Source organism: Channa argus, chromosome 16 (genome assembly GCF_033026475.1).
Source record: "Channa argus isolate prfri chromosome 16, Channa argus male v1.0, whole genome shotgun sequence".
NCBI lineage: Eukaryota > Metazoa > Chordata > Actinopteri > Anabantiformes > Channidae > Channa > Channa argus.
Genome location: NC_090212.1, coordinates 20,581,354 through 20,600,929, shown reverse-complemented (window position 1 = coordinate 20,600,929; position 19,576 = coordinate 20,581,354). Strand labels below are relative to the sequence as shown.

Here is a 19,576-nt window from a genome sequence, read left to right as displayed (position 1 = left end):
TCAATAACAACCACAGCAGTTATTACTGAAAGTTGATCGCGCAGACTTTTGTAAGATCTACCAGGATGAATCTAGCAAAAACTTCTGCCAATAAAAAGTACAGCAAAATATCCAGTTTTTGTCAACAGCCATTTTTTTACTGTACTGGTTTATGTTGCAAACTAAGCACAAACAGAAGAGGATTCTTGACCTCCTTGGGGGGGAGGTAATGAAGCAATGGATCTGATTTCAGGGCACGAATATCTCCAGAACCGGCCACTGAATGCTCACAGATGAATCCTGCCTGTGATGAGTCAGAGGAGAAAGGAAGAGATGGGCTGGATAGAAATGAGGGAATGCCTCGGGGAAATGGGTGGGAGGCAAAATGAGAGTATCAGAGAAAGAGTGAGGGTGGGTGCGGAGATAATGAGGGATGGGGAGAATCTGTTAGAGAGGAAAGAGTGACAAAAACAGAAAGCACGGAAGACGGGTCTTTGTGGATTAGAGGACTAATCGCCTTGCAGTGGCTGCTGTCAGCGAGAGGCCACACACACACACACACACTAGAGCCTCCCACAGGATCAGCAAATACAATAAAAATCTCTCTTCCTCGTACCCTCCCTCTCTCCTTCACCAACACATTGTTTATGAGCTCTTTCTACTTCCCAGATTAATCAGGGCATCTCAGCTGAGGAGCCAGACGGGAGAAAGACAGAGTCGGAGGTGCCCTCGGCTGTCCGTCCTTCCCTCCTCCTCTTCATCACCTTCCTACAGCCCTTTTTATTGCCCTTTACATTCCTGCCTCCAGTCCGCTCCGAGAAATCCACACTGGTCTTGGGACTGTGTGGAAGCCGCTTCGGGCTACAGGAGACACCTGACTGGAGCACTTTTCGCATCAGGGTGGGGTTTTAAGTTGGATAAATACTCGGCCAAGGGCGAGATCATCAAACAGAAGACTGTACTTTCCTTCTCCCCTCTCTTCCTTCTTGTCAGCCCCCCCTCCCCCTTTCACTCCTCTCTAGCAGAGTCCGATAAGTCGCTTGTGCTTAGGATACGCAGCCATCAAGCTGGGCTCCCTGGGCCAAATCGGCTCCATCCTTCCGCCCGGCTGCACCGTCAAACCCTTTTGAGCCCAGGTAATTCCCATAATTCCCTGTGAGATGTAGCCTGTCAAGTGAGCCCTGTTTGCTTGGTAGTGCTGTCCCCCTTCTCATGCTGAAGTCCCTCTCTTTCCACTGTGCTCTGCTCAGATTCGGCCAAGTTGAGTCTTAAAATTGTGTTTTGCCTAAGAAGAGCAAAAGTCAGATAACTTCTTCCTCTACTGTGAGAATCTACACGCTCAAACGGTGCAACATTAATGGTCGACTTGGCCGGATGAAGGCATCTGTCAGGTTTTCATGTTTTTTTTAGATGGCTTTTCTTTTGGAAAGAGGTCATGTGTTTGTCTCACCGCAATCTAATTACTGTGCATTTCATTATGAAATAGCATTCGGACTGGACGAGGCTCTTTGTGGCGTTAACCCCGCTCACCTCTGTGATGCAGGTGTCCTGTTAAATTAGTTTCACACCTTTCTGTTCTGTACCATGAAAAACACTCCCTCTGAGAGGCTAATGGCAGAGGGCGAGGATTTGTTTTCTCTCCACCAACATCCGTGTTAACTTCTTTTTCGCAAACACGGCCAGGGTGTTGAGGGAAGGAAATCATCCCCCTCACCCAATCAGACTGTGTGACCTGCTGCAGAGGTGAAGAGGCTGCATTTCATAATCCAAACTTTGATGCACAACTGCGCTTTTCTCGGACCGTTTCAGTTTGTAATGCTGGGTGTCAAGAACAAGAATGCACTAAATGGCAGAGTGAGTTAAAAGGGGGAAGATTACAGGACTCAGAGTGATGAGCTTCACTTTAATAGAAAGGTCTCAGGCTTTCAGGCTGTAATCACAGCCTTTCCTCTGAAATCACCGTTACTCCTTAAGTGCATGTTACAGGCTGCTTAGAAAAGAAATGACAAGCCAAAAGGTCTTTTACATCTTCAGCAAAGGAGACATTTCTGAGGAGCTTCTGCATGTCCTTACTGATCAACACCAACTTACTCCTTTGGCAAAGTGTTAAAGAGACAATAAGAACGTGGCTGTCAACATACAATGTTTTTTTTTTTTTAATGTAAACATCTTGGAGACAAGTTTAGCAGCCTCATATTTAAACGCTGATGTTAAATTAGAGGGTTTAGAAACTTTCTTAACTCAACTTAAGGGCAACTACAAGTCTTTTCACAGATCTGGCCGAACAAAGGTCTCCACGAATTACAGAAGTTAATATTTTTTGGTTCTAACTATGGTTAAGTACAAAGTACTTAACGACAGTATAGTAGTATGTTTATTTACTATGTTAAGTACCTGTCATTCTCGTCCATTTCTACAGTTTCACTCCATTCCAGTCTTATTCTACATATTGAAAGCCTCTCAAACAAATTCACAAAAGTTTTAGTGTTTTTTTTTATATTTCAACTTAAGTAAGAAAACTGAAGCAGTATTTCTACTTGCCTTTTTCAGGCAAGTACATGCACTTTGACTGAGTTTGTGTACTTTTACAGTGTCGAGTTACTGAAAGAGCCATACCTTCCCAGACACAGACGATTACTTTATTTGAGTTTGGTTTTGGTTTTAATTTGGAGCCAGATCATCATTGAAGTTAGTCTCTCACTGGCATTTTAGAGACAAGAATCCTCCAACCACAAGAGCCCAGGAAGATAGTGGAGCCATGTCACCCGAGTCTTTCCCAGATCAGATGGGATATACTGTATAATGCCTCTACAGTCTACTGCATCTGAAGACGAATACCACAGAGAGGATTCCAGGTCAACATGAAGAGGAAGCAGCTCGACTAGGAGAACTTCCTGATTACCTCATCATCTGTGTGTAAGGGACATGAAGCCCAGTCACTGTGCCAAGGATTCAGCTGCAGGTATTTGTCATCCAATATTTTTTGGGCTTCTATTTTTATGACCATAGTCCAGTAAAGGTCCCCGCTCTGCAAACAGGGCACCAATCAAATTCCATCCAATGTCACTAATGTCAAGATCAGGCTACATGATTTGTAGATTTGCATGAATGTATCAGATAAGATAATCACAGCCATGACTTGGCCAAAAAAAGAAAGAAAAACGGACAGAACTTGTACTACTACTACTATTCATAGCTACAAACAGTGATTGATGGGTGCATCACTGTTCCACTTGACCGCACCAACACTACAAGCGACAGGAGAGTGATTCACTTCATTAAAGCTGCTGCTGCAAGGCCTTACATCCATTAGCTCGGGCCTTGATTGGGCCGATACTGCCCGATCAAAACATTTATTTTTGGTGATTATTGATTATCAAATGTAGTCCTGACTAGTCTTTCATCCCTTTTGTTTTCCTGATCCAGTTCAAAGGTGCTTGAAGACCATAGTCCCTTGAGGCAAATTTGTTATTTGTGATATTCAGCTGACATGGAGCAGCATTAATGTTAAACAGATGCTGAAATCTACCACGAGTACGTGTTGTTTTACTCTGCACCGTGGAGCTGTGTGCTTCAAAAGTGCTGCGTGAGCAGGAGCGTGACGTGCCTCCATGTGCCTTTGGCATTTGTGTTGCTGACTTCACAACATCAGAAACATTAAAAGTAACAATGTCCCTTCAAGTTAACTCCCTTCTCTGTTCTATGAATGTTTTATATGTCCTTTAAATTATTTTCTTACATAATGTTCTCTACTCATATCCTGTAACGTTAATTTTATCTCACTGAAAATCTGGATTTGTAATTCTCTGCTGCTGGTGAAAGTAGATACCTGCTAATGTTGAGACAGTGGTCACGGAGTCACTTTGGGTTTTATTGCCCTTTTTTCATCGACATTTATCGATATGAAAAGTCCTTAGTGTTTCCTGTGTAAAGGTACGGAGGTTTATGTGCTCTGGCTAACTATTTAGAGAACACACGAAAACCGCATAATTGATTATTGCCATCAGTATATATTTATGTACGAGTTTATTCCTATTATTCTTCAACAGAAATGCTTATGTGTTGCCAGGCGTTTCTATTATTAGCACACGTGAAAATATCACTTATTCTTTAAAGCTGATTACTCATCCCATTTGGCACGTGAGATCATGCATGCTCAGGGCGGGATCAGTCACGGAAATGGCGAGACATTTAAAAATATTCGGCAAAAACTTGCTAATGCTATTATGCGATTACATATTACTCTGCACAAGCATTTGTGTGTAGATTTATGAGCTTTTAAAGTTCCTAGTGGGGTGTGATCAGATGCCTTTAGACAGCACAGAGTGTACAGGTTCAGAAAAGCGGCTGAGCTCTCTGCTGACGGCCACAAACACAGTTAAATGGCCCATTAATATTAAAGTGTTTTGTGACAAACAGAGTGGAAGATACGGGGGAGGACAGCTTGGAGAGATGCACAAAGTGAAGGATGGAGGAGGAGTCATTGTCCAGCTTGGACCCTGTCACAGTAATAGGAAGAGGAGTCATTCAGATGTCAGTGTACACACAGTCCTCTAGCTCAGTCTGGGTCAATTACATGAGATGGCGACATACTGACTTTGAGGCTGTCGGGTGGACAGAGGGACAGATGGGTAAACAAGTTACTACTGTTTTTCAAACACAGAAATGGACTGTGTGTCTTAACTACCTGTGCTCAGACCACAAACTGAAGCTCTGACCTGGTGTTGCCAGGTCCGGTCCACATGCGATTCGTTGATTATGATCGTTATGTCAGGAATTAAAACCAATATAACAAACTCCGTGTCCCTGAAATGCTTCTTCCGGTGGGACGATTGAGGATGATTGTGTCCACAGTGTTGTCTTATTCACTTTGCTCTGCACCTTCCGTCCAGGACTGGTTATGTTTGTGGTCATATAATTGACCCCTGCATGAACAAGTCTGTGGTTGGTCACGTAAAAAATAAATGACAAAAGTCTGAATTATAGAGTTGAATTTATGAATTTTCTCATTTTCGAACTTGACATTGCTCATATTACAATTTCTTGGCATGAACAATGAGCTGGGAAGAAAATGAAAACATATCAGGGCTGTGCACCAAGGGAGGAATTTCAGGATTTCACATGATCATGTGTTTACCTGATGACATCCAGGACATTTGAGCCTGGTTGTCCTGCAGGCTTCTGTTTCCACAGTGCTAACCCACTGGTTCTGATCCTGGTGAGAGCCCTTCCCAAAGGGACCAAAGATGATCAAAGAAAACATAACAACGCTGTCTAATTCTTATGAAATGCAGACTATTTTTACTTCTACGGGCTTTTAACCAGTCTTCAATTAAGCCAAAAAGTCAGGGAAGCGGGGAAGGAAAAGAAGACCACCGATTAGTTTCACCGTTAGGGTTTAGGAGCCAAAATTGAAAGTGCTACTGAATTATGTGAAGAGCTTTTATATATATATACACACACAGTAGAAATCAGACAAGTGTTTCCAAAGCAGGACAGGAACTTTCTGCAACACATTATTACACCAACACACTCGGGCATGTGGCCTTCATCAGCATCATTCTGTGAGTTTTCAAAAATGCACAAGGTGGAAGGATTAACTTTATACGGCTCGTAGGGAGTTTTGCTGCTGGAGTCTGGAGCTGCTATGAACGCTGCTACTACAACAGTTTAAACACTTAAATCAACTGCACATCTGGCTGAAATGTCTAGAAATCCCATTGTGGTCTGTGTTGACTTTATAAACCTTCATATACAGAATGTGCCTCTAACTCAATCATTGCATGCAAAATGAGAAAAATGAAGTCAACTTTCCATCTTGAAGACTGGAGACATCAAGTCATGACACATAATCACGACCTGCATCTTCTAGCATCAACTGATTTGAATGCGTCCGTGTCCATGCCCATAAAACCCCTCAAACCTCAGCGCTTCGCCACAATCGTGCACAGGGCCAATCAGAGCTCACCAGGCGTGAGGTTCCAGCCAATTTTCCTCGAGGCAAGAGATCCGTGTCACATTGGCTTCCTGTTGCCAACAGAGAGAATTTGTCATGAGAGATTAACTTTGAATTCAATGAAAGAGAGGGATTCATGGAAGGTTCTTGACCCAGCAGCTTTGGCCTTCTCCTTTTCTTGTGACAGCATTTGGTGTTTTAGTTGCTCAATGCAACCATCAAGCAAATGTTTGAGGCTGATAAACAGGCATCAGGTATAAGTAGTTTAGCATGAGGTTATCTTTTCATTTAGATCTTTAGTTCATAAGATAAGCCACTGCAATGGACCGTGTGCTGCCGTAAGGCATCTGGACCCTTTTCTTAAGAGTTTATACGCTTTAATAACTGCGAACCTAAATATACTCATCAAAACATTTGATGTATCTCTTCAGATGAGTTCCAACTTTTTCTGATGCTGATTCGAAAGAAAGAAAGTCATGATTGTATTCATGAAGTATTCCACCACTTTACATGTAAGAATGAAAAGGATACAAACAAACAACAACAATGCAGCAGCACCCTGAGGTGTTGCACGCATTCTTCTTCTTTGACGAAACCTGGCATCTGCAGTGCCCACAATGCAACACAACTGCACTGTGGGCACTAAATGTCAGCAGCACCAGCAGCTGGAGCCTCGAGCCTGAAGAAGAGGTCTGCTAAAGGCACTTCACATTCTACAGCCTACATTTAGTTTCTGTTTTGTTTTCTCATTTCACCCTTTTGGTTTTTGCCGACTCTAGTGACACAATGGGATGACTTTCCTCTTTTGTTTGTGCTGAAGTCTGGTGGTTTTAAGTCTCTTTTTCCAAAGATGTAAAAGTGTCTCCAGGTTGTGTCACACACAAAAGAAATGAAGTGTGACCATTTGCTAAACAATCCCTATATGAATACCAGAACACATAAAGTGCCTTTAACGTTGAAACGACCAGTAAAAAAAAAAAAAAAAACTAAAGAAATTCACTGTCATACTGAACAATGACCAACACCAGCCCAAAAAGATTTTCCACAACCTGCCACAATAACATTTGTTCTTATTAAGGATTTTTTTATGCTGATGCTAGTATTAGCCTTTGAGCTTCTACTGCCTTTGTGTACTTGTACTCTAAATTTCTCATACCAACCCTAACCCAGTAGGTGGAGGTGAAAAAAAATGTCTAAAATGTTTAAAGCTGTTTAATGATAATTGATGAGGACAAAGGTAAAGCTGAATGCAAACTCTGCTGTGCTAAAGTCATATTCATGTTTCTGAAGAATATTTTATAAATGTTTAGTATTTGTGACTGATATTGGAAACACTGATATAGTAACTATAACATTACCCAAAGTTCTCTTTGTTTTCCAAAATTATTTTACCTTCATATACCTGTGTAACTCTACACTCTCAATTCCAAATCTGTGCCTTGTTCATCGTTGTTCCTTTTCTTTTTGATACATTTATTGAATACCGGTCACAGCCATATTTGTTTTGGCAAAAGACCACGTGTGGATTTGCTTAACTGCAGTAGATGGATGGGGATTTTACTGTCCAGCAACTCATTCTAGAAACAAAAAGTTTCGTACTTGTATTGGTACTCGGTATTTGCGATTACCGTAATCTAAGTACTTGTACTCAGTCTGGGAAAACATGGTATGGTGGCATCCCTAGTTCTTATCCACGGCCTACACTTGATCTGTCAGCCATCAGTAAATAAAGTTCTTAGACATGATTTTCTCAGTGGGGCGATGCTCCAATTCTGACATACATTGTCCCACACAGTCTCTCTCAGCATATTCTGGAAAGCAAAATGAATGGACCCCCTGCCTGTCGGTCTCACCATCACTGCTCATTTGCTGCGATAAGAAAACTGCGCACACGGCCTGTTTGAAGGTCTGCCACATGAAGAAGACTATCAGTCACAGCCAGACAGGACACACACTGAAGAGCAGATCATGTCTCCGTATTGTTTACTACCGAGCTCAGGCTGTTTGCTGCCTGCTCGCCAGGAACAAACAATATGGAAAACAGCCCAGGGAGGCTCTGGCTTGGCCCTGATACTACACTCCAGGGCAGGGACAGATTGGACTGAGACAAAAACACAGAAACACTGTAGCTCCACAATGACATTCAGCCATTTTAAAATTCTTCTCCTCACCAAGTGACTGATATGAAAAGAGGCTTCGCACTGCTTTGAGGATGGCCAAATCACAACTCTTTCCACAGCCACGATGGAGCTCTGGCAAACTGGAAATTGGCTTAACAGCATGTACAACGAGAGGAACATTGGGGGATCTTGCCAGAAAATTTAAGAAAAGATATGAAAACACTTCAGCACTGGTAAAAATAGCCATTGGCTTTGGTTTCTGGACTTGCAACTTGTGTGGTTTAAGTTTGTCCTTCCTGCAGAAAACTTCTATTGGAATCTGGCAGCAGAAAAATGTTTTACTGACCTAAAATATCAAAGAGCTTCTTTCTGGAGTTGGCACTTTGCAGACTACATGCACACACACCATGCACTGTGTCATCACTTTGTCCATGCTGTGCCCTCCGCCACAACATAGGCTACTCCAATTTCTACCAAAAAAAAAAAATAAAAATCAGCTGAAGCTGGGAATTAGCCATCATTTGTGAAGTCTGCAATACAACAAAGGAAATGAGGGTCGAATACTTTCTAAAGCCACTTCAGCTGCATGGAAGGAACCCGGTTAGTAAAAAGGCCAACGGTAGCTTCACAGTCCAAACACACTGTGGTCAAGGCTCGTGAAAAGTCTTTCAGTGCCAAGAAAAGTCTCTCTTGCATTGTTGGACTCTCCACCTATGAGAAAAATACACTACAGTGAAAATAAAATTGTCATTAGAAACAAAAACGCTTTCACTTTCTGGGAATTGTTTCTGATTCAGTTAAAAACAAATCTAACATGGTTCCATATCAGCTGGCTCACGTGTATGTATGTGAATTAATGTACAATGTTTCTGTCACAGTTTTACATATTGTTGAACACTGTCACCGTTCATTTTTGTGTTATTCATTTCTGTTAGTGTTGTCTGCACATTTGTTTAACCTTAGTACCAATGAATAAACAGAGGTTTTCTGTTTATTCCTCCATCAAAGTCTCCAGTGGAAAAAAATACTCAGCTTAAGAATCTTCGCACTCAGTTCTGCAGACTGTGCACACAGTTTAATAATTCATGTCCTAAAAGTAACTTTTGCTCCAGGATACAGACATTGTTACACAAGCTCCAATAGGCCAGCAGACACAGCAAGAAAACCAGAAGAAAAAAGCTTTTGCAATAATAATAATAATAACAACAACTTCTGGAAACACACATGTTCCTAAACAGACCTCAAACCCTAAAGATTGTTCAGCCAAAGACATTCTGAAAACGACAAAAGTCATTTACCACCAGAAGCTACTGAGCACTGCGGAATGATGTGAAAGAGATGCAAAATGACTCATAAATAAAGAAACAATGCCTTAAACTGTCAAAGGTGATGAATAAAGACCCAAAACACAGCAGAACGTCCTAAAACGAGGAGGATTAGAGGAGGACGTTAGCCAAGCTGACATGCATTATGGAAAAATACCTCTCACCCACTGTTTCTGAGAGTGGAGGCTCTGAGCAGCCGCTTCAGCAGCAGCAGACTGATCCACCTTCAGTGTAGGAAGGAGCAGTTCTGCAGATCTTTCATTCCCACCACTGTACAATTGAACGGTTCGGTTGAATATCTCTGGTCATCCTTGATTACAGTGATTTGGGTTTTTGTTGCTTTGTTTTAGTTGTAAATGCTTTTGCATACACACTTTGCAAAACTGCTTTTTGCACTGTACACCGTCCTTGTGAGCTGCCTAACAAGTGAACTTCCCCACTGTGATCAATACAGTTTGATCTAATGTTAAAACATACAAAACCGACAGAAAACAGTCACTACATGTTAAAATGTAGAAACAAAACATCCTGAAATAGAAATGACAAAAATAAATGAAGATGACGAAGTAAGAAAATAAGCACAAATGTATGATGACAAAACAAAGGGTGGGTTAACACACACACACACACACACACACACACACACACACACACACACACACACACGTTGCAAGCGAGGGGGGAACATGCAAACTTCACACAGAAAGGATATTTCCATTTAAATATATTTGGTAGGAAGAAACACAGCATTACTTACATTAAATGTGAATATATCCCTATTTATAGAAAACATAATCTGGTTGCTGGGCAGCACTTTTTCACCTGTTTGACATGTACTGTGCTCCTCTACTGACCTGTCCCCTGCTGTCTTTTTAGTCTGCGTTTTAATGTGATGAAAGGTTTAAAGACTGGTGAAATCAGCACTATCACCATACAGAAATGTGCACAGCTTCCGTGTCTTCCTGCCTGCACAACTATGGTTCAAATTACGAAAAAGCAGTTTTTTGCAAAGAAATTTGGGCGATTTGAACCCTCTGTAATGTTTGGGTAGAGACTGTGGTTATAGAAAAACTAAAACAATAACTGTTATGTTACAAATATTATTTATGATGTGAAGCCGTGGGAACATTTCTCCCCCCTTAAAAGTTAATATTTTAACAGCAACAAAAATCATTAGTTGTCAGACTTTTACACATAATCTGTAAGGCAGAAGATGTATTCCCTCGCAAACCGTTGAGCATTAATGTGTTTCTCCCCCTCATTTGTTTAGATCACTCCTCAGATTAACCACGGGGAGAACAGTTTGCCGTTAATCTTGCATGTCACATGCTGGTTTCTATTATTCGGTGCAGTTATCTCCTGTTTTCATCACAACTATGGTGTCTCCCGCCGTGCAGGTCTGTGTGCAGCCTCTAATGCTTTTCAAGAAAAAAAAAAAAACTGTGGAGGAATTTTCTGCTAACATTCCTCATTATTTTAACACCACTGGGATTTATTTTTAAAGAGCTCAATTAAGAAATAGGCTTGAGCTGACTGTTGTATTTTTTAATTGGACATCAAGTGCAATTTTGACGTCTACTTGCAGCGGCTGATATCACTAGATATTTGTTTGTGTATTTGCACTTTTACTTAAGTACAGTTTAAGTACTTCATCCACCACTGAACTTGACCAAGTAGGCTGAAAAGAGGACCAAAAAGAAATAAAAATAACAGAAGATTGACCAAAACGAGAAAAATAGAGACAAAAAAAAAGGTCAAATATGGCTGATCATTCTAAAGAGGCAAAAGGCAATAAAAAAATGTACACAAGAGGATCCTGAGTGGGAAAAAAGACAACAGTAGGAGGGGAGGGGGACCATTTCTCATAACCCATCCATTCATTAATGTATTTAGTAGATTTTATGTCACCCTGACCATGATACAGGCTGAGTACATGTGGAGATTTTAAACTAATGATGGCACAAGAGACATCATCAAAATCACTTCAACAGTGCACCTCGCTCTGAACCATCACCATCCTTCAACCAGCTTCAACACTAATGTGGCAAAAACCAGCAAGCACGGAACCTTTCACATAGAACACGACGGCGTTTGAAATGTCGACTTGTTCTAAAAACAACAGCATTTCATCAGAGCAGCTCCTCATGGCCTCCTGCACAATTTAGAACTCTGCAGAGGATCAAAACCACCGCAGGAGGTGCAGAAATGTTCCCAGAACAACACCAGGGGGGTGCAACCACAGAACGTTTCATACTTACATCCCACCATCATCATAGCCACGGAGAAGATCTTCTCCCCGTCGGTGGTGGGGGCAATGTTGCCGAAGCCTATGGTCGTTAGGCTGGTCATGGTGAAGTACAGAGAAGTGATGTACAGGGAGTCTTTGCCAGGACCCCCCTCCCATTGGCCAGAACCACTGGCATTGTAGCGGTACGGTGACCCGATGTTGATAGCCAGCTGGTAGAGCCAGCTGTCCATCTTGATAGTGTTGGTGGCCTCGTCAATGACCTCGTAGTCTCCAATGCTGTACCTGTTGACGGCAGAGCTTTAATCGGACGTCAGACAAATTGTTTTTGGACAACAGGATAATACATAATACATCATACAAAATCATGCTTTAGTTCGCCTTAGCACGATTTGTTCTATGGTACAGTATGGAAACCCGACGGCATTTGGTTAAGGTTAGGAAAAGATTATCATCCTGATTTAATGCTGGTTTAAAGTAAGGGACTAGTTGCGTTTACTGTCTCGACATCCAACTGAAACCACTGTTTTTGCCCACATGCAGGATTTCAAGATGCAAATGGAAAATGAGATAATCCAGACACAATTACATTTCCTGTCAAAATGTCAATACCGGAACAAGTTGAGGAGACACAAGCAGGCTTCTTCATTTGTGCACACATACAGTATCTTAACTTAAACCTGGGGTCTTTTAAATCTCTGGATTTATTGCCTAAAGTTTCACCTTGCTTTTGAGAATATGCAACGGACCGTTTAAGTAAACCTTAAATATGGCTATTAAAACCCTGAGTTATTTATTGGAGAGCAACTTGAGGAGCCAAAACAACATTTAGAACATCACTTTGATCTTTCAAGCCTCATATTCATTTATTTTAGCTTTTAAACTTATTGGAGGTATAAAATGTGTTCTATTGGGTAAATTGTAGCACCACTGCAAAACTGCAAAAAAACCCATAACAGACTAATGCATCAAAGGCATAACGGTGTGGTGTTTAATGCTGGTGATTATTTGCGATAAAGGCAAATGTGCTGTTGAATCTCACAAAGTGTTAAATAATTCTTTGTTTGCTATAGGGCCTAAAGAAATTAGCATATCACTAGATGTTGTAGGACTTGGAGGAAACTGAACAAAATGTGTAGTAGGCAGATGAGTCGCTTTGTACAGATGGGGGAGGGCAGGAGCCATGTTTAGCATTCATAACCAATTACTGTAGGAGCGGGAAACTGGGTACATTCCCAGCAGCCAGCAGGAGCCTTTGAACAGCACTACACTAGGAAATGAGCAAACTCTCCCCCAGTGACTGTAAATGGCATTTAAAGAACTATTTACCAGATGCAGGCAAGCCAGTGGGCCACCAGTCCGAACACGCAGACCAGCAGGACCAGAACTGCAGCTCCATACTCCAGGTAGTGGTCCAGCTTCCTGGCCACCCTCCCCAGACGCAGCAAGCGCACCACTTTCAGAGAGCTGAACAGGCTGCTCATGCCCTGAGGGGGAGCAATGAGGGAGAGGAGCGAGGGTGGGAGGAGATGGGAGATGTCAGGGGGAGAAGGAAGAAATTGGAAAATAGGTTGGAGGAGGATAGAACCAAAAGAGTGGACAAAAGGTGGTGGAGAAATGTGTGGAGGTATGGTGTACGTGTTAGGGTGGGGGGAGACAAGCAAGAGACAAGACAAAGTGGTTATTGCAGGTAAAAGACTGGTCTCTGCAGAGGAAGACATGAATGTGAGCTGGATGCTTTCGTTTTTCCTGAGCAGTTCCTCATACGTTGCTCAGTACACCAGTGGTTTCTCTCTCTTTCAGGACGTTCCCAGTTGTTTAACGGTTTGATTTTCCATCTCTTCTCGGACTTAAAAATGGCTGAAACAAATCCAATTCTCACAGGAAAAATCTAATTCTTAATCCAGGATGGGTCCTTTGGAGCTATAAGTATAAGTAGTTAACAATTAACACAGACAACAACTGTCAGTCACATGTTCCAATACTTTCAACGCTTGTTATCTGGTTATCTGATAAAAAAAAAAAAAAAAAAAACTGATATGTTGTTATATCATAGCAACAAGTATTTATACTTCAATGTCGACTGACATAATTTCCAATGTTTATCTAAGCACATAGAAAAAAGGTTTTTAATGCATTATAATTCCTGTGATTTTACATTAGACAAAAGAAGCTTCATTCATATTTCTGAGTCAAAGCCTTTTCTGAAATACAAGTAATATTCACCTGGTTGCATTCATAATAAAACCATCACTCTTCTGTAAACAAAGCCTTTTAATCGCTGTAGCAATTCAGACTTTTTAAAAAGTTTGTTAAAGAGCTACACAGGAAAATAAGCCAGTACAGAAACACCAACAATATGCAGTTTTTTCAGTCCAATCAAAAATGAATAGCTCCATTCGCACCTGCTTTAGATCCATACTGTATGTATAAACCATGTTTGTTGTAAGAATATACTGTAGTTTCCTCTGACTACTTCTGAAAGTAAAAAAAATCTTCTAAACATCATTTACCGACAGCACTTCAGCGTAGCTGGATTTTACACTGCACTAACAAGGCTCGTGTGATGTGATGAGACTGTACCACGTCCCGATTCTTCTCCCCAGAGATTCTCTAATACCGTTTCTACCAGTAACCATCCTTTCAATTCACTTTGGGAAACTTCACAATGCAGAGCAATACATTTAAAACATTCCTGGAATACACTCACATGTCTGCTCCATGTTGTATTTAAAAAAAAAACAAAAACCTGTGGCATTATAATGTACACCATCAGTAGTACTGTCCAATCTCAGGCTTTTGGTGAATATCACAAGCTGGGTTTTTATTTAGCCTGGTGCAGGCTAAAATAAACAGCAGCAGACCTATCTGCCTGATGTCTTACTGTCCTCTGGCATCACAACACAACACTGCTGAGTCATCTGAAAGCCAAAGGTCCATCTGCAAGCAGATACATGGTTGCTACCTTAAAACTACCTTAAATACACATCACATGTATCCAGACACACTTGTGTTAAACATTGATGTTTAACCTCCAATTTCCATTCAAGTAGCTTGCACACTGCAGATTTTGACATGTTGGTTAACATTACGTACAGTATGTACAGTATGTCCTTCTGCTGCTTGTTATAGTGTTGGTGAATATTCGGTGAACCACTTAAACAAACCTTTTTGGTGCTGCTATTGTATCAAAGTAAAAAAAAAAAAAAAAAACTCCTTGAACACATTTACACCTTTAATTACACCTTTTTCATCCAGTGTGGAAAGTTTGGGGTCTTGATAAAACACAACAAAAAACCTAAATCAGAAGAATGAAAGTGTGAAGAGCTTTACTGTAGCCCCCCGTGTTCGAGTCCATCTGCCTTCTCTCCGTTTTTTCCCCCCATTCACCTTTTACTTCATGCAATCACAAAAAGAAACTCAAAATAACTTCAATATGTTTATTGAAAAGCAGTCCATCTTTAATGTTTTGTTGGGGAGGGGGGGGCTGCACGTAGCATAGCAGTTTGCTTTGAGTCGCACACTAGTGCTAACTTAAGTTGCATATTGTAGCTTTAAGTACAAGCTGGTAAATACAGCATTTACTTTTAAAAACATACATACACAGTATATTCAATAGTTTCAATCAAAACTTTACAGATCCTACCCATCCTGGACATCATCTACTTAACCTCTTCCCCCCTGGCAGATGTTTCAGGTCCATCAGACAAACGGATTTAAAAACAGTCAAAAACCTGAACGCTATTGCAAATGCACTAGCACATTATATTAGAACAGTCTGCACTACACACATTCAGCCAAATAATTAGTCAACAAAAAATTGTGGAATATTGTCATGTCCCATATATTGTAGCTCAGTACTTTTTTTCTGTTTACCATTATTTTTTTTTTCGCTTAGAATTATTTTGTAAAATATCCTCACGTGAAATGTCTGTCACTTTAAACCATTTGTTTGTTTTCAGCTTGCTCCTCATGGCTTTAGTTTAGGGTGTAAATATACAATAATGCTTTTAAACTTCTCTCTGACTTCCCTGTATTTAAATCTCTCACTCCTTCTGGTTGAAAAGGCCTCCAGATGACATCACTTGGAGGTACCTTCAGTTCTTCAGACTTTGAGACTTTGTAATCATGGACAACCTGCTTTTTCAGAGCTCCTCCAGATGAAATCATGTAAATTACTGAGTGATGTCGTCTTGAGGCAGTTTTCAAGCAGAATAAGATCCTTATTGTGTATAGTTTGCTTTCACACATAACAAAAAAGCTGGTATGTATATCCACCGATGAGAAGTTTATCTTTGAACTGTAAAATGCTTTAATCCATGTTCAGTACAAAGTAGACAGTGTTGTGCTTCAGGTCTTTAAGAAACCAAATCAGCATCATCCACTGATCCTCACAGTCAACATAAACCTTTTGATGCACATCACTGCCGAGCCTTGTGGCACAGTGTCTCTGGGCCCTGAGTGCATTTTTCACAGCATTATTATCTTGTCCGTTTCCATCAGTCAGCTGAGAACGATGCTCAAAATAAACAAAAGTGACTTTTTCTCCCACAACAGCAGCAGCCGAGGCCCAGAGGCATCGGCACAATCTGCACAATTAACAGAACTGAGTGTTAGGAACAGCAGGGGCCAACACTGTACAACCTGAAGCTACATATTTACAACATTAAGAGCTTTCTCAATTTGGAGCTCAGAGAGGGAAAAGGGAGATCAGAGCCAGCAGGGTTATCTGATGACTTAGGCTCTGGTGTTATGTAATGAAGTGGAGGACTGCTGAGGACAAGGTGATCTGCTCCCTGCAGTTTCCTCTCAGCTTTCACCTCCTTCCTGACATTCATTCTCAACCTCTCCACCCTCAGCTGCAAACTAGCTCCCATTCAGCTCCTGTTCCTGTTTTGACCTTTTTTTAACTCCAGTGAACTAATCGAAGCTTCTCTCTAGTGAAGCATAATTTCAGCATGTGGTTTCAACTGTCTGACAGTTCATTTTACCTCATAGGAAGAGTGATATTTAAAATAAAAAAAATAAAAAAAAGCATGAATATCACTCCCATTTTTGCTATTCAGCCCTTCCGTGTTGTTTCATCTAAATTGTGGCATGCTGGATCCAGACACACATTAAACCTCATTTCCTCCAGCAGCACCAACTCAGACTCCTAATATTCTGCTGCACAGTAAAACTAATTATTATGTTACAGGCTTTGCCAGCAAGTATGAAGGAATATGTTCACTGCTATTAATATTTGTTAGCATTTATAAGCTTTAGATAAACATAACAGATGTGCACATAAAAATGACATATTCACATTATAGTCAAAACACCACATACACATACATTTACAGTGGAGTTACTGGGTCAAACGTTGTAAATGTGCCTGACAGGAAGCAATTTAGCAAGTAATCACTGACGGAAACTAATCATAGAAACTAATGTAGACTAATATAGATAAAAACCCAAGTGACAGGAAATATCTGTCCGTGAAAAGGTGAGTTTAAAAAACAAAATCCAATTACTCAACCTGTCCTCCACCCTTTATGCCCATATAAGCAGGGGCGGATCTAGAAATGCTTTTTTTGGGGTGGTCAGTGTGGGTCACACACTTAAAACCGGGTGGCACATTTGGAAAATGATCTAAAAGGTTTTGAGCTTAAAATGAAAAACCTAGTGCGTAAGACATTTATAAAAAAATGCATAACCAAAAAGTATGGATCCACATATGTACAAAGCTGGTGGGGGGTGGCCAAACAGAATAGGTGGTCTTTCCCTACCGTCTCATACGACCCAATAAACAGTTTGTTGAAACAGCACCACCGCGTAGGGAGACAAACTGGCGTATAGCTTTGCTTACAATGGAGCCAAAATATCAGTCAGTTTTATGTTTATTTTACGCCCTAAACACACCAAAATGTACAGAGGTAATATTAATAAGTACAATAAACCTCTGTTTACATCAAAGTCTCAGCTCCGGTTTAGTCTTAACCAGACTTGGTTTTCCCTCAACTAGGTTCAAATAGCAGCTGAAGTGGGATAAATCTTTCAGCCGATTTTTCTAAAGAAATGTGAACCGACCAAAATCCATTTTTAAAATCAGATGTGATCCATTTTAATATGTGGTCCGTGATCTGATTTACCACAGTCTCAGAACCATCGCACCACAAACTTTTTTTTAAAATGCCTTGACATCTGTGCACATGTGCTGTTTGTTTGCCGTCGTCGTCACCTCGCAGTAAAATTAAAGACGGGACATTTATGGAGAACATTGAATTTATGCTAACAGAAACATCTGGATGCGTCACCTACATGACCATGAACCATGATTATGAAAAGATCAGAAGTGAGCTCTGTGATGTGACTAAACCTCATCCTCACCTCAAACTCCTGCTGCAGGTTCGTATATTTCACCTCTCTCTGAAGCTACAAAGCAGCCAGTCCTGCCCAGCCCTCTGCAGCCTCACTGCGCCCACGGCTTCAAAGCCCTCCCCTGGGACTCAATGGGTTCCCAGCTCATATGTAAATGTCTCTAAATTACGTAGCCACAGGACAGAGCAACCCATATGAAAAGAGCATGAGTCAAGAGTTCGCAATGCCTGTAAAATCATGGCTCATAAGTACCTGTTTATCAAAACAGAGCCCGGCCAATAGACGGGGATTACATGTCCACCGGGAAGCCGGTTGCTCCGCGCACGGCTTTTTTTTCCTCCTCATTATTTTCAAAGCAGAGGATGCACTGTTGCGTGTTCCTGACAGCACTGGGAGCTTAACATGTTTTCGCTGCTCAATCCGGCAGGCATTAAAAATTTAAAATGTCTCCGCTTTTAGCCAAAGAGAGCCATGCTTCAAGTGAGTTTTCAATTGTCACTTTACATAAACCGGAGCCAAAGGCAAAAGCCCGAGCAGCTAAAGCTACACGACGAAGGGGTTTTTTTTGTACCTTTGCTAATCCTTTCAACGTTTCAAACATAATGACAAAATGACTCAATGAATGGGTTTGATATTTTAGTACCGTGAGAGACATTTGGTTCATTGGCTTTTCAGGATATTTATCTGTTTGATACATGACACACAGGAATTGAAACCTGTCCATAGGGATGAGAAGAGCTAAGTTGGAAAATATCAAAAGAAACTAGCAACACATTATTAAGACAGAAGCATCTAGTCTCCATCATAAGTACGGTTTTGTGTTTATTCTCTGTCTGTGGAAGTTGTGCACCTCAAGGATAGTATTGTTAATTTTGTGGGTCATTTTGCCTATTTATGTTGTATTTGTATCGTACCCATTTTTTCCCCATAACCTTCTGGTTATTTTGTGTTTATTCTTTGATTTTTGTGTCTATTGTTGGTCATTTTGCAGCTCGTGTGGATAGTGTCAGAGCGACGTTGATTGTTTAGCTCAGTCAGCCTCTTTACATTGTATTTGTGCACCTCTGTGTGGTCATTTTGTGTCTCTGATTCGAGCTCTTTCAAACCAGAAATGCACACAGTGACCTCAGAGGTGTTGGCTGCTGGCCCCCTGATCCTGTGCTTATAGGCTGTAGGTCTTTTCAGAATCGTATCCCCATCTGAATGAGCATGTAACGTCATCAGTGTCGGCATATCAAAGTCGGAAAGAGAGAGGTTCAGGTTTGTTGCGCCAAACTGGAATCAACATATTGCTACTGAACTGTTTATAAGTTTATGATCCGACACGGGTTCATTCACACACTTTCATCACGAAAGTAAACCACCAACATAAAAACAGCAGATCAAACTAGAACATTCAGATATCTAAAGCTACTGCACTAATGTATCACTCACCCTCTTCATTATCCTTCTGCTCCTTATTGTACATTTCATTTAGCAAACAGACTCAGCTAAGCCCCCCCACCCCACCCCACCCCAACTGCAGATACCACAGCCCCCCCGTCAGCTTGGCTTGGGTGCAGCGGGGCAGCATGCACACCACACAGAAAGG

At 41.1% G+C, this 19,576-nt stretch overlaps 1 protein-coding gene across 1 annotated transcript in view; it reads right to left on the bottom strand.

Moving 5' to 3' along the window:
* The window catches only part of LOC137101758 (potassium voltage-gated channel subfamily H member 5-like), a 116,308-nt gene that overhangs the window by 59,476 nt on the left and 37,256 nt on the right, over positions 1-19,576 (bottom strand). The window contains exons 7-8 of the mRNA XM_067480548.1: positions 12,955-13,112; positions 11,639-11,910 (exon numbers count right to left, since the gene is read on the bottom strand). Coding sequence (XP_067336649.1) covers positions 11,639-11,910; positions 12,955-13,112 — 430 coding nt within the window. The remainder of the gene's footprint in view (positions 1-11,638; positions 11,911-12,954; positions 13,113-19,576) is intronic.